The 16,874-nt window shown below is 43.2% G+C and overlaps 1 protein-coding gene across 1 annotated transcript in view; it reads right to left on the reverse strand.

Moving 5' to 3' along the window:
• LOC135253909 (cadherin-10-like) overlaps window positions 1-16,874 on the reverse strand; it is a 51,082-nt gene that overhangs the window by 12,932 nt on the left and 21,276 nt on the right. The window contains exons 3-4 of the mRNA XM_064333751.1: window positions 13,231-13,525; window positions 1,607-1,726 (exon numbers count right to left, since the gene is read on the reverse strand). Coding sequence (XP_064189821.1) covers window positions 1,607-1,726; window positions 13,231-13,525 — 415 coding nt within the window. The remainder of the gene's footprint in view (window positions 1-1,606; window positions 1,727-13,230; window positions 13,526-16,874) is intronic.

Raw genomic sequence — 16,874 nt, forward strand, 5'->3', positions numbered from 1 at the left:
CTAATACTAATGCTAATAACAGCAATAATAATAATAATGATGATAATAATAATGGAAGCTATCTGTCGTCAATGGTTCTCTAAATATTCTTATTTATAAAGATAGAAAAGATCTATCTATGGAAATCTATGGAAAAGAAACAAAATTAGACTAATCTACCCACACAGACACCGTGTCATTTTGATTGAATTAGGGCATTTATCCACGATGAGCAACTGTGCAAAAAACACTCGCTTGTTTAATTATGAAACGCCATCCGTCAGACGTACAGCGGCGCCCGAAGCTGAAGGGAGAGCCATGCATCATCCCGCTAACCCGCCAAACAAACACCGCGGAGCAGTCCCGACGGCCGCGCTCGAACGCGGACGTGCCGCCGCGCACAAATAAACACGCTCAGACACGCCTGTCTCCGGACTTCTCCACAGCCTTCGCTCAACGATCTGCTGGGGAATACCGGCCCGATACGTACCTCCCATACCGCCCCCCCCCCACCCCCCCCCGTTGTCGCATTACCCAGTCCCCCAATGCACGAGCCTGTGTTCAATCAACACGTCTCTCTCTCTCTCTCTCTCTCTCTCTCTCACCGTGACTTGACAATTTAATTACCGAAGATTGTTTATTCAAACTAAGTCACTGTGGGCCTCCACGCTTAATGCAACGGCTTACGAATGAAACCCAGCACTTATCTTTTTCTTCATGAATGCAGCTCAGAACGCATGCGTTTATTGTTCAGCCCGGGATACGGACCCGTATCGATCGAATCCGGGTTGGATTAATACGAGGGGCGGTGCCTTTGCTCCGCAGAGCAGAGTACTTCATCTGAATTGCTTTATTAAATACCCAGTTGTATTTAAATCGATGGAGTGCAAAAATTTTTATTTTGAGGAGCGAGCCTGGGTACATGCAATGCCCAACCTACGCATTGCGCAGTAAGCATTTACCCTTCGCGTCCTTGGTCCACCACCCCGACCCATTACAACACATTGCATTCAATTTAGCAGATGCTGTAATGCAGGGACTCCTACAGTGTTAAAGAACATAAGTGCATCAATCTGTGGTACATGGGCGATGTGCCAGACCCAGCCACCAACACTCCCAGACCACCAAGTGCATACACAACCCCACTAAAGCAAAAATGCTAATTACCCAAGTGCAATGTTATCCAAGAACCACAATTCAAATCCTGAATACGTATGAATTGCATCCAAAAAGAAATTAAACCAGCGTAGAATGTACCTGTGTCTTGAAAAGGACACTGCACTGTGTTTCTTTGAGAGTATTACACTGAGAAATGCCATTTGCCATCTTTGTATCAGAGCTTGTATAACAGGCACAGCTATAAAATATGACTTATTTGAAAACCATACAATACCACCATAATTGGAATTAGTACAAAAAACAGCAGTGCTTGGGTTTGGGGATTGGCGGGAAGCCTAGTTGAAGCAGGGGTCTTCAGTTCTTCAGATTGGCCCCGCTTTCCCAGCATGCTGTCTCAGCGTTTCCCATGCATTGCACACAGACATCTTCAGCCCACGTGTTTCCCAGCCTAGCCCATTGCACTCCCGCACATCTTCAACCCACATTTCCCAGCATGCTTTGCACATACCTGTTTCTGGCTCCACTGAGAAGTAGGGCTGGCCCTCCAGGATGCTGTACACCAGCTTGGCGCTGTTCCCGTAGGTCTCGTCGTCCGCATCCGAGGCGGTCACGTTCAGCACGTACGTCCCTGCGGAGGGTTCGAGGAGAGAAGAGGGGAGCAACAGGATGAACGCTCAGCCCAGAGAGTGATTCCAGAAGAGGACTAAAAAGGGAAAATGAAGACTAAGAAGTAAAGAAAAAGACTTCATTATGTCATCAGCATCGAGTGAGTGAGCTCATTCACTGTCTCTTGTGATCTAAAGAAGAAGAAAAAAAGGGAAACTAAGACTAAGTAGGAGAAGTAGAGAACAGGACTTTACAATATGCTGCTAGTATTGAACTCATTCACAGTCACTTGTAATCTGTTCTCTGCTTAGCGTGGATGATGCATTTAGACACGCATATCACCGCCGTTGTGCATAAACCAAAATGTACAAAAAATGTTAACATGCAATGAAAGTTCTCATTGGCCATATGCTATCTTAGTTTCGTAAATTCTACCAGTTATACAGTTGGTTCAAAACCCAAATTCAAAAACGCAAGCTGTTCTTAAATTTATGTATTTTTTTGCTGTTCCTGAGAATTCCATTTTGTTAAACAGATGTGAGTGAATATAGGTTAAGTGCGTCTGACGTTGCTTAAAACTAAAATAAATCCAATGTACAAAAATTATAAGTAAATATTTATTTGAGGTACACAAGTTCAGGTTTATATATATATATATATATATATATATATAGAGAGAGAGAGAGAGAGAGAGATCAATAGCTATCATAGAGAACAATGGCTCTCATGCGGAACAGAATGCATGGCAGAAGTACACTTGTGGTAATGAAACGGCTCCCACCACAGTGTAAAAACCTGAAAAAGATGGAAAGTGCTGCTGTTGAATATGATTAGTTCTGCAAAAAGACTCAACATTTTATTACTTTTGAGAGCATTTATTTATTTATTTATTTTGTGAGAGCAACTGTATTACCCAGAAGTACCCACAAGCCAGAATGACTAGCTTATGTATGTGTAAGTCTGAGTTCTCCCCTAAAAAGGTATTACACTCTCTCTCACACACACACACACACACACAAACTAATATACAGGGGTGTGTGCAGGATTTTATAATCAGCCTGTCATGGGGGTGCCAAAGCAAAAAAAAAGAGATTAGCAGGGCTGGGGAAGGAGGTAATGTGTAATCACAGTTAGTAATAAAAACATAAAATAGAATAAATTATTCTTGACTTAGCCAGGCCCTGGCGTGCTGTTTAAAATCAGAGTCGTTTCCCTAGCATACTCCCCCATTACTTTGCATGTAGGCTACTGCTTTCAAATTAGCATTTGCTATGTCTTACTGATTTTCACAGTTTTGTGGGTTTAAGTTAATGTCAGTATTTGTAATAAAGAATTTTAACGATTAACCAGATATGGTACAGTAGAGAATGCAAATTGGAGAGCAATGATGTCAGGGTAGCCACTATGAATAAGAATGATGCCCTTATTACACTAAGTCATAGATGCATATTCTAAGCATATAATTATTATATTTGGGTAAGAATAATAAAGTAACTAAATAAAATAGGGAGAAAAATAGGGAGGGTGATAAGTGTCCCATATGATCGCAAGCTCCAGCGCACACATATATACAAACTCGCTCATTAGAACATAGCGTATATCCTATAATGCAGAAGCATGCTCGCTCATAAGAACATAGCGTATAGCCTATAACGCAGAACCATACTCGCTCATAAGAACATAGCGTATAGCCTATAACGCAGAACGATACTCGCTCATAAGAACATAGCATATAGCTTATAAGGCAGAACCATACTCGCTCATAAGAACATAGCATATAGCCTGTAACGCAGGACCATACTCGCTCATAAGAACATAGCATATAGCCTGTAACGCAGGACCATACGTGGTCACAAGGCGGCAGGCAGCGCTGTACGTTTTAACAAGCTGAGATGTGTAACTGTGCAGAAATGGGCTGCGGTTGGGAGCAGGCCTCCCCGCTCTCACTCTCTTTCTCCCCCGTCTCTTCCTGCTCGAGCTCTCTGCTGTCCGCCTTCATTACCTCCCCGTCTCTGGAAGGCTGGCAGGAAGCCACAGGATAACACAGCGAGCGGTGGAATTACCGGCCATCTCTCTGCTCCCGGGGTATCTTCAGGTCTGAACTGACACACACTGAATATATGACCGGATTTGTTGTTTATTATTTTTGTCTGTCGTGAAGTTTCTTGTTGTACTTTATTATTATTTTTTATTTTATTTTTTGTTACTGTTCTTCCGGATGAAGGTTCTCTGCTTGTGCGGCTGTCGGTCGGTCTTAGTCTTAATGCCTGTGGTGCTTGATTTTCACACAACAAAGTGTCAACATTTTTACATAAGAACATATGAATGTATGAGAATGAGAACACGTGATTAAGCTAATCTAGAAACACCATTTCCCTACAAACTAGAGAGCATTCAGCACTCAATCAAGTCTGGAGGTTCTCTGCCTCTATGCCATGACCTGGACAGCTAATCCACCCAATTATTGTACACAAATAAATAATAATAATAATAATAATAATATAACTTTCTGTGTGGACTATAGTCTTCACACATCCTCTTTGGTCTACAGACAGATTTCAGATGCTGTTACAGCTGTTGTAGCTCAGTTTGCAAACACCACATACCCACGAAAATGAGTTGCATGTTGCTGCTGAAAGCCCTTTTTTATGAGTTTGAAAAACCCCGATTAAATCTGGCCCCATTGTGCTCTGTCTTCCACTTGCAGCAGAGAACGTAAAAGGTGGACATTCCCTTATTCCAACTTTGTGTTCCTCTATATTTCTCTGCAATAGCGCTAACGACAACAAGCAAGTGTAAATTAGCTGCCCATGTGTATGCTCGCTTATTCATCAGTCAGAATTAGAAGTTCATTTAGCAGAAGCTCTTATCCATATCAATTTACATTGAATGAGAACACAAGTGCATCTGCCAGTGTTGTGTGCACAGACCTGGCTAACAGCATTACCGGTATGCATAAGAAAATGTTGTTTAAACAACATGAAGAGTAGACTAACGCTAAAGACCAAGGCAAGTCAAATATAATTGCTATGGCTCTGTCACTCTCTCCTGAACTATGTCATGCCAGTGCTTTCGAACCATTCAGACTGCGTTTAAAACAATAGCACTGACTGTGTGAGAATCCATTTCTCATAACGCCTACAGTAAATAAAACATCTGTTCACCCATTCTCATGTACTTATTTATCTATGCATCTATTTACTGCGGGCCATCGGGGTGGAGAACAATCAGACTATGCAAGGCGGAAGACGCAAGGCTGAAGCCTTCATTTATTTGGCCACAAGGGCGGCGCCCTGCCCTTAAGACACATGACCAACCACCATTAGAACACATTACGGTTTCCTTTCCGAAAGTGCCCCAGCCTAGCCCCCCTCCCTCCCTCCCTCCCTCCCTACAAACAGCGAGGCCTGAATTGTTATGCTCAAAGACGCACACTTAAGAGCACGGCGCTGTTTCTGCTGAGCATCCGAAGAGGTCCACCCGCAGCATGTTAAGCAGTGCTTCATTGACAAGCCGTGATTATCGCCACACTATTAAGTGTGCTGGTTTTAATACAAGATCTCTTCTTTGGTTGTTTCTGTGGATGACAATGTCGTGTTTTCTGCACATATCGTATCGTAGGCTATGCATTTCTGGGGTTCTTGCTCTTTCACAGGACTCAGTGCAGACAAACAATGATATCCGGAAATGGCAACTGTCCCACATAGCTTAGTGATGCGCACCAACATCAGTAACACATTCTGCATTCATCCTTGAGTGTCTTGAAAATGATACAGATTAGATTACCCAAGCCTATGACTCATGACCGCAAAATACCAGTTTTCACTCAAAAAGAGGTAAATCACAAAGCCCTCTATCAGTATTAAATCTTAAGTAAAAGTGGATTGTCTTCATGTCTGCCTTTAAGATAAAAAAAAACAGAATAGCAGATCAAGGCTGTCCAGTAGCTGCATTAAGAAAATAGTCACATTAAACTTCATTCACATTCACATCTTTAGGAAAGATGAGGTTAACAGTTGAAACATTTCAGTAGTTTTATATGCTGAAGGCAACCTTACTTGAACAAATTTCAAGATATTCCCATAAGTATATATGAGAACTCTTTGTAAATCAGGCTTTCGGGCCATAAACACACACACACACACACACACACACACACACTATACATGGGCTTATAACAAACTGGCTTTTAACAACATTGTTCATATTATACCTGTAAGGCACAGAGAAAGAGCAATGTATTAAATACCACCTCTGTCCAAGCATAGTCACTATAAATTCACCAGAACTACTGCAACGGATGACATTTGGCCTCAATCTAGCTTCCATTCATAACAACAAACACTTTTCCCCCAGTGCATAGTTAATTTGCTTTGTAGCAAGATAACCCCTGCCAGAACAATGCAATGGGAAAAAAAAGAAAGAAAAACATTAGACAATATCATTGCACTTTGCCATGCACAAAGACTTGCAATTCAATATGGCTGTAAAGCAAATAGATGAACAAATCCCAAGCATGGATTCGATTGTTCGTGGTATAAATAAATGTTTTGTCTGTAAATAAATCAATAAATAATTTAAAGTGTGCCAGAAATTTGTACAAGCTGAATTTTTATGGGAGACGATTCACCACGTAAGCTGAAGATATCATAGGCACATCACGGGCTTGTCACAAGAAAACTAAAGGAGACGTGCAAACTAGCATCTGCACAATGCCGCCATGTTCCATCCCTGTTGGAATGTTTCACAAACGAATCGCAGTTTTGTTTCACGAATGCAGTCGTATGATAAATGGCAATGTTTCAATGGCAGCACACGGTCCTGTGAACTCCTAGGCTTTCCATTCGCAGAGAACAGGTCTGGCGAACGCTCGTAAAATGGCAATCGTGTTTTCCTGAGTGAGACCATGGAAATGTTTGCGCTTGTGGAAAGTGTTGGCTCCTTGATCCCTGCCTCCCCTGTACAAGGAACGCCAGCGCCATACCTGTCAGGTGAGGGTGGGTTCACGGTAACCAATCATTGTGTTTTTTTTTTCTTTTATTTTTGCAAATGACTTTGGTAAAATGGGTCTCAGACAAATATGGACACGATTATGGTATGTGTTTACTTCTTCTGATTCTGCTCTTTCCTGCATCCCTTATGATCTGGGGTCATAACTCACCACCATCCTCAATGGTAATTTTCCCGTTTTTTTAGGCTAAATCCAAACAAATCAGCGCTTTTCACCAGGGCCCACAGTCATTATGAGAAGGTACCCGAGTCTATCATTCATGTTCAGACATCTTTGCGTGGTCCGTAAGGTGGCCATAAAAAAAACACGGCATCAATTCATTCGGAAAGAAAGTCCTTGTCGGAAAGATCAATGGCCTCTTCCTGTATTGCAGAACATCACTTAGTACAGAAATGTGTACCGCGGTGACAAGGCAATTATACTGCAAGATGTGAAGATATGATCATTACTTTGATCTCCTCTCTGCTCATCTATTTCTACTGCCCTTTGAAATTGCTTTTATAATCTTGCCACGAGATCTATTTCATTAGCAACAACATTGCATACATTGAAAAAAAGAAAATGTTGTAAAATTTGAAAATAGCCTGAACTCTGTACAAAGCCAGGCCTAATGAGTAAAGTAGTCAAAAGTGTCAAAAGTGTCATTGAACTGGTTGAAAGTTTTTTTTTTTTTGTTGTTCTTCGTCTTCAGTTTTTATGTTTCTGTTTGCAACAGGAATAAAATAATATAGCTTTACAAGAACCAAGCTGCAAATCAAACATGAACATACACAGATTGCATTCATAAAAATAATACATAAATTGGAATGGAAATACAAACATGCACTAAAATGCCCTAAAATAATGGCAACATTTCCAGTTTCCCTCTTTCTTTCATGGCACTCATTTTGATTACTAGTGCATTTCTTGTCCTTGAGAAGCTTAATGGGCTGATTTTATGTTTTGTGTTATTTATGTATTTATTTTTTGTGGATCTGTATTTATGTATTTATTTTTATTTTTTTCCTGTCCAGTTTACCATCTATAACTGACAGTGATTTCTTGTCTGCTTGTTTGTGAATGTCTCAATCCACAGCGTATTGGATTTCTCTCTCTCTCTCTTCCTCTCTCCCTCCCTCCCACCCTCCCTGTCCCTCTCTCTCTCCCCTCCCTCTGTCTCTCTTTCTCTGGGTTTCTAGACGGTGGAATTTGTCGCACCGATGAATGCATCTTACTCATGTCGGCACCCGTTAACACTGTAATTATGCTCAGCAATACACCCTGGAAAATAGTTTAGATTTAAGGCCCAGATTATGTTTGATTTTCAGTGATTCTTCTCAGAGAAGCAGATGGTGAACCCCTGCTGGTAATGTAGACAGGATAAGCCAATGCACAAACTTGTTGTTCGGAAAATTCAAGTATTGATTTTGCATCTGGTGTATTCTCTTTATGTCCTCGTACGCCATTCTATCCCAAAAATACCTGACAAGCTAATAGAGGCAGGTTCTGTGTCTGGTGGTTCACATGGAATGAAACCCACTCAAAGCTCCATTTTAAGCCGGTAAAGAACACCATTAAGCATTGATTTTCATTCTTATTTTCCATTCTTCAGTTTGTTTTCATACTAGTCTCCCAAGGTGGAGCTTTTCACCATGGGAGTCGAGGTTATCTGACGTGGGTCGAGATCCAAATTTAGAGCCTCATTTCTGGTTTGCTCGAGTGGGCATTGGCGGTCCAGTGGTAGAGCTTCCGCCTGCCACGCCGGCGGCCCGGGTTCGTATCCCACGAAGCCAATGCCCCAAAAGCCCAGCCACTGGAGATGCGCAAGGCAGTGCATTCTAGTACCGGTCCCAAGCCCGGATAAATGGGAAGGTTGCGTCAGGAAGGGCATCCGGCGTAAAAAAATATGCCAAATCAAATATGCGGATCTGATCCGCTGTGGCGACCCTGAACGGGAACAGCCGAAAGAAGAAGAAGAAGAAGAAGAAAAAAATTCTGGTTTGCATGGGTTTGTACCACCAGGGTTTCTTAAAGGATTTTAACACATTTGACATAGTTCGTGTTCTTCTGAGGTGAACCTGGAGGACGGGTCAAAAGGATGTTTTGCTGCTGTTCCCAGTGGGGATTCTTGTTTTTCCAGTTATTTTCAGCCAAGCATATTTGGATAATATCTGATCCTTCTCGTGTGGTGTCAAAACTTGAAACTTGTCTCTATTTTTTGTCAAACAACTCCTGGATTGTAAGATCTAAACATTTGATATTGACTGTTACCAATTTTGATCCAGACCATGACAGAACATGATGCTGGCACTGTCTAAGCAGTTGAAGACGTGTCAAGTGGCAGAAATACCTTAGAAAGTGGGATCTGCCATAATGTAGTGGTTCGACAATGATACAAATATGCTAATTCTTCTTCTTCCTCTTAAATTCAGTTTTGGTCACCCACTTACCAATCTTCAGATCACACGCGCACACTCATTGTACGCAGGCCTACTCGCACACGCACACACAGACACACACGCAAACACACATATATTTAATAGGAGAGTGGTGATATTGCCTGCACATGTGCATTTGGACATTTTACAGCTCAATGTGAGCTACTAACATGTTTAATTCCGGAAAGCTGGTGACTTTTACAAATAAAAAATGACATAAAAATAAAAATAGAACATATACTGAAACAAGAACAGTTGGAAGAAATTGTTAAATGTTTTAAATGCATGCAGTGACTTCACTATTGGATGTCTTTTAAAAATGGAGGCTATCTAATTTTCTTTTGTAAGCATGTCATGGCCACAAGAAATGTCAAAAAGTGCACAGCCAGAAAATAAGTAAGCAGGTAAATAAATAAATAAATAAATTTGTAATCTGTTATGTGACATTTCCTTTTGACAGAACGAAGTCCGCAGCGTCTCATGCATATTTGTACTGGCTGCGCTGGCTGCACGCACCGTCTTCGCCGTGACCTAATGAAGTCCTTGGCAGTCCGTGAGACCCCTGGCCGCCTCGCGTCGGAGCGTCGGAGTCTCCGGGAATACTAATGAGCGACGAAACATCTGCCGCGTTCAAATTTTTGCGTCCTTCCCAGAAAAAAATAAAGAAAAAAAGAAAAGAGTCGGTCTGCCTTCACGGACCGCGGCTTTGATTAACGGTTTCCACGTTCCATCTCGCCGATGGCCGCTCTCCTGTAGGACTCGACCGTCAAAAATGCCCGTGTCGAACCGCATCGCACCTACCCTCCCCTCCCCCCAACCTCCCCCCCTACCCACCGCGCCATAATACAAGCCCGGGACTAAAATTAAAACAGCATGACTACTTAAATTCTATGGGATGATTATTATGAGCGTAGGATACCGTGTCACTACTCTCTGTAGAGGACAGTGCTGAGGAAGAGGTCTTAAAAAAAAAAAAAAAAACAGTTTTCTGCTTCAAGGGCAAGGAAGGGAATAGTTGTTCAGGTGTGCTGTACAGCGTAGCATGTCAATGACCTCTACATGGCTTCTTCATTAATGCTTATACTGTAAGAGTCACTGATTCTTTTTACTGCCGCTAACACCCTGTGACTGCCACTAACACTGTTCAACTGTCACTAACATCCTGTGACTGTCACTAACACTGTTCAACTGTCACTAACACCCTGTGACTGTCACTAACACTGTTCAACTGTCACTAACACCCTGTGACTGTCATTAACACCGTTCAACTGTCACTAACACCCTGTGACTGTCATTAACACTGTTCAACTGTCACTAACACCCCGTGACTGTCATTAACACCGTTCAACTGTCACTAACACCCCGTGACTGTCATTAACACCGTTCAACTGTCACTAACACCCTGTGACTGCCACTAACACTGTTCAACTGTCACTAACATCCTGTGACTGTCATTAACACCGTTCAACTGTCACTAACACTGTTCAACTGTCACTAACACCCCGTGACTGTCATTAACACCGTTCAACTGTCACTAACACCCTGTGACTGCCACTAACACCGTTCAACTGTCACTAACACCCTGTGACTGCCACTAACACCGTTCAACTGTCACTAACACCCTGTGACTGCCACTAACACTGTTCAACTGTCACTAACACCATAGTCACAACCACACTGTAACTGTCACTAAGATCCTTCATCGGTCAATGAGGTCCTAAAACGGTCAATAACACCCTGTAACTGTCACTAACACCGTTCAACTGTCGCTAACACCTTGAAACTGTCACTAACACTCTGAAACAGTCACTAACACCCTGTAACTGTCATTAGCACCATTCACACGTCACAAACACCCTGAAACGCTCACTAACACAATGCACCTGTCACTAGCAACCTGCAACTGCGACTAACTCGCTTCAATTGTCATCGTGACCACCTGTTTAAAGTAGGTGTTTTTTTTTTCTCACTCTCTCGCTCTCTTATTCTTTTAGACTTGGTTTGAAAAATGTTCCGTTTTTTAAAAAAAATTATAGAAGGCTGGCCAAGCTCTGACACATTTTCAAGATCAGTCACTTCCCACTTAGCAGAACCCACACAGCACTGGCCCGAACGCTCATGGGAAAGCAAGCCTACATATCTGTCAGAGGAATAATCTCTATTCAATGCACAGGCACTGTTTTGACGCTGCCGGCCAGCAGCAAATTGTTCTCACGCCATGAAATCTCATTTCCCAATTGAGCTCGGGCATAATTACAGGGACACCATTTCTACCTTTTTTCTGCTAGCTTTAATGGCATGGCTTTATTGTAGTAATCTTTAATGTCCATTATACATGCAGAGTCGCGTCGGCTATTTTAGCAGAGGCTGAATTGCCTAGGTATCCGGATCAATCCCGTCTACTTTACAGTAGTGTTCATTTGGCTGGCTGAAGGTAATTTTAGTGGGAGGATTGAGCACTGAATTAGAGTGACAGATTCGCCACCCCTGTTTGTCGCGGGAAAGTACTGCGGGACTTTAAAAGGGCCACGTTCCTCAGAGACGAACTTCAGGTGAACTTAGCGACGCTGGTTGAGGGCCCTGCCATTAGCGAACCTTTAAAACTTCTTTAAAAATTAATTTCCGTTTGCCAGTTAGCGTTTGTGGGACAGATGCTGTCTTTAGCCATTCATGAATTAAAGATACTTGAATCAGTCCAAGAGGGCGCAATGTGGTAAAATGCCTCTCTGTCTTATATTCTATTCAGTGTTATTCTTAGCTGAGTGCCCTTAATCTTTGCCAACTGGAATGCCAAGAACATTTTAATCATTAGCAATCCAATGGAGGTCATGCCCACTCTATTATTTAAATAAAAGTTATACATTAAAATATATATATATATATATATATATATATTTTAATGTATGTATACATATTCATGCACACATGCTGTACATATGCAACAGCCACTGTTGGCATCAGGTGTGGCTTGGATTCGGACCTCCATGGGAGAAAATACCACGCCAGCCACAACACTAAAGATTAATTGTTAGCGCTGCGCTAACCACTGCGCTAAAGACGAATTCACCGTTAGCGCTGCGCTAACCACTGCACTAAATACGAAATCACCGTTAGCACTGCGCTAACCACAACGCTAAAGACGAATTCACCGTTAGCGCTGCACTAACCACTGCACTAAAGACGAATTCACCGTTAGCGCTGCGCTAACCACTGCGCTAAAGACAAATTCACCGTTAGCGCTGCGCTAACCACTGCCTAAGAATCCTAGACTGGCAACGCTAAAAATTCACCGTTAGCGCTGCGCTAACCACTGCGCTAAAGACGAATTCACCGTTAGCGCTGTGCTAACCACTGCGCTAAAGACGAATTCACCGTTAGCGCTGCGCTAACCACTGCACTAAACACAGATTCACCATTGGCACCGTGGTTACGCAGCCTCAGCAATGTACCGCTGCACGACTCCCCACAGACCCCCAGAGTGTGCTCTCTTGCTCGCAGGCCACACCATTTATTCTCCCCCCCCCGAGTCAACTGCTGTACAACCCAAACCCAACACTAACAGTGATGGAACTTAAACATCCATTATTCTGATGTCCTTGTCTTCCAGTGACTATTTCCCACACCACAAGCCGCACAGTGCCACACGGGGGCTGGGGCTGATTGTAGAAGAGGCGCTATCTCATACTAACCGCAGCTGCGAGCCTGTGTGTGCATGCCCACGGCTTCCTCAGGAGCTATTCTCCAAGTGAATTCACAGGCTGGTCTGACTACCAATAAGGGCGAGCGCGGTGATTCACGGAACAAGAGATTGTAGCGGCACAGAAAATGTGTGTAAAATATAAATAAATAGAACCGCATTCCCAGAAGTAATCCTCCACCAAACGGGAAAGGTCCTTCCAGTTTTGCCTCATTATTAATATTAAACAATGAAAAGCAAACCTCGGACTAATTCACATCCAATATTTGAGCAAGCTGTTTGTCAGCCTTGAGTTTTTAGTCATTCACCTCCTGAGGGCCCTGTGAGAATCTATTTGAAGATATATTTGTCGGCTGAGAAATTCGACTGGACTGAAACCAAGGAGACGCGCCAACACTCACCGACGTCTGACATCTCGGGCACAGTTGCCATGTAGGTCTCCTTGGAGAATTTTGGCTCGTTGTCGTTGATGTCGTGGATCTTGATGATGAACTCGGACTCGGGCTCCAGGGGATGGTTGGTGAATTTGTTGACTGCCTGAGCCCGCAGTGTGTAGTAGGCTTTCTCCTCCCTGTCCAGCCTCTTGGTGGCGTGAATGTCTCCCGAGTTTTCGTCGATCAGAAACAAGGTGCCGGCCCCGTCTCCACTGAGAACGTACTTCACACTGCCGTCCCCTCTGTCCTGGTCTGAGTGGAGCTGTGGAGAGGATACAGCAGTGAGAATCTCACTGATATAGACTACAAGTATGGAGACTGCAGTGAGACTCTCAATGATATAGACCACGAGTGTGAAGACTACAGCGAGTCCCACAGCAACATAGACTACAGCCGTGAAGACTAGAATGAGTTTTACAGCAAGACTAGACTACAGCTGTGGAGACTATAGTGAGAGACTCACAGCGACAAGGACCACGGCTCACATAAACTCACAGTCACACAGACTACAGTATATCGCTGTAGAAACTAGAGTCAGAAGGGAGTAAAGCCAGCCTAACCCCTACCCTTCACTATGATCAGAGCTCAACCTCTCCTCGCAAAGGGCAGGAGAAGACTGACTGCCAAACATCAAAAGCGACGATGCTGTACCAAAGCCAACCTTTTGCAGTCCAGGTTTCCTTCAAGTACAGTCCTTTTGAAATGTCCTTTTCCAGGGGACACCTATTGCAGTGTATGAAGAGCAGTTAAAAAGACCTTTAAAACTGGGGCAAGCAACTTGGTGTCATGACTTTTACGTCAGCAGTTAGCCATCTGTCCATAGTGGTGGAAAGGGCAGAAGACAGGGACCGTCAGTTCAGGGACACAGGGTACCCTACGGCCATGGAGAAAAAAACGGAGCAGGCGACTCGGGGCACATAAAACACATGTTCTACACCTACAGGAATGGAAGCGGGTCCCATTTAAATAAGCAGATAAACAAATACACCGAGTTGCCATTTGCAGTTACTCTCTCCGTGTCCACTCATTATCTCGCAATGAATTTTATTTATTTGCAATCACGGTGTCCTTCTCCTTGGTTGTATGCATTACCATACTTATTTTCTGCACTATCCTTTTATTGCACAGCAATTCACTGAAGTGATTCAGTTTAATTCCTGCCTTCCAACCCAGAAACGTACGGCCTCTTGATGGCAGTTACAACCCTTCCTCCCGTATGGCATGCTGGGAACATCTCCTAACTGAAAATAGCATTGTTAAGGAAACAAACATTATAATAATAATACGTTGCTGTCTAAAACTGAGCAGTTTTCTGTGGTTCTGCGGAAGGCGAAGCTAAGACAACGAGTGGCAATGATAATTCAGGGTGAAAATATTGCATGTTTCTGAAAATACGTATTTTGACCTTCCCTCCTGTTTCTTCTGTAAATTGTAACTGCCAAAGTCTGTATTGAACCGTTTCTACCTGTTTCTAAGCAACGTCAAATTGTACACAAAGTCATTCCCCTCAAAGTGATTGCACAGCCTCTTGTTCTGATTGAGACCACCAGCTGAAGTTGACCTGAAGTCATTTCCCCACCTGATTAAAGAGAAAAAAAAACATGGCAAGACATGGGCAACAAACAGACACACAGAAACCCACACGCACACACAGACACACACAAACACACACGCGCATACACACATGAAAGCACACACACACAAACGCACACATGCACATGCACAAAAGCACGCTCATGCGCACACACACAAACACATACGCACCCATACTCGGACACACATTGCAAAGCACAATATGAAACCCTTGAACAATTCATGTGGATCATTCAAATGTTCACACTGCTTGGAAATGTTAATGGCATACAGATGCTTTAAATGAAATGTTTTACATGCAAACATCACGAAACCGAAAGTGGACAGGTGCTGTTTGTTCAGCAACCGCAGACTCCTCTTGTAGCCGACTCACTTAAAAGACAGCGCCGGTCAATCAGTAAGTCAGAGAGGGTGATCGTTGTTTTTCTCAGCTCATCGCTTCATCCAAAAAACACGCCGGGGCAACCCGGTAATGGACGGGGTCGTTCGAAAGCCATTCGCGCGCCCGGTGATTTTTTTTTCCGGAAGAGCCAGGTGCAATCATGGTGCCGGCGGGCTGAAGCGCGGTCTCCCTCGAAAAAGCAGCGTCACCTCTACCTCATTACGGCTGATTACCGAGGGCTTCGCCGCTCCGAAGGAACGGCGGGAAAACGCGCAGGCCGCGCTGGAGGCCGCCGCGTTGCAAATTACAATCGCGGCGTGCCACGGTAGCCCATAATTAAGCCACTTAATCACATGCTCTGTCATTTTAGCGCTGGGCTCCCGGAGTAAAAAAAAAAAATATTCAGCCTTTTTGGAAGGCGCGAGAAGCTTTTTACCCGTGGCTGTTAACAATCCCTCGCTTCCGCCCAGCGTAATAAATAAATGAAAAAAGGTGAAGAAGAAGAAGGAGAATTAGAAGACAATCTTTGGTGGCACACGGACAGGAGACGCTGAATAGAGAGTGGGTGTTTCACGTATCTGGACAACTAAAATGGACTCATATCGCGGCTGAGGGCCGGGAGCTTACGCAAAGCACAGCCTCCTGGAAGTGCCCTGTGAAAGATTATTCGACATGGCTTTTAATCCATTTCGGGTCTTAATGCATACCGTCTGTAATGCTGCCCCAGGCATAGTCCTAAAAATAACAACAAGGCAAGAACAGAAGCTGAGGTGTGTGCCAGGTCTCTGCCTCTGTTGCTTAGGGCTGCAGTTCAAATCTTGAGTGATTTTTTAAAAATGTATTTTTATTTATTCCTCTTATAGGTCATACCTGTTCCTGGATCATTTGTTAAAAAAAAATAAAAATTAAAAAAAATTTGAAATAAAATACTAAACAGAACTAAAACAGCAACACACTACATAGATACTACTATGCACAACTACTACCACTACTACTACTACTACTACTCCTACTACTGATATGTAAATTTCTATACAGATAGTATATAGCGAACAACAATAATTAAGGTTCAAGGTATTGCGCGGGTACTCTAAACTTCAGTAGAGACAGAGGGGTTTGTATTTTTATGATTTATCTCCTCACTCATTTTTTACGAAGCAGAAAGACAAGCGAGCAAGTGAATGATTTTTCTGCAAAACGTGATAACACAGAGACACTGTAAAGACGTCACAGACCTATTAATACATGACTATATTTTACATAGCGGGGGTACTGCTGGCTTTCTGAGCAGTCCTACGGTTGTTCTCGTAAGGTGCAGGCAGATCTGTACGAGCAGCTAGTCAGCCTGCTGCGCAGGTAGCTCAGTCAGGCTTGAAGGAAAAACACTGAACTCCCATCTCACGTACTGGTGAACCCAATGGCAGCTAACATTTCTCATGCGTTAAGATCCATCTGGCTAAGATTGCTTTCTAGCCCCCCAACCCCACTGGCTGTTATGACATTAACATTATTAGCTATTAGTATATAAAACGTTAAAATATGATGTTATCTATGCATGTTTATCGCCAGCCTGTGTGCTTAGGCTGAAAATAACCACTGCTGCTCACAGGCATGCAGTTTATTGCTGTGATGTCTG

The sequence above is a fragment of the Anguilla rostrata genome, chromosome 4 (assembly GCF_018555375.3).
Source record: "Anguilla rostrata isolate EN2019 chromosome 4, ASM1855537v3, whole genome shotgun sequence".
NCBI classification, from domain to species: domain Eukaryota; kingdom Metazoa; phylum Chordata; class Actinopteri; order Anguilliformes; family Anguillidae; genus Anguilla; species Anguilla rostrata.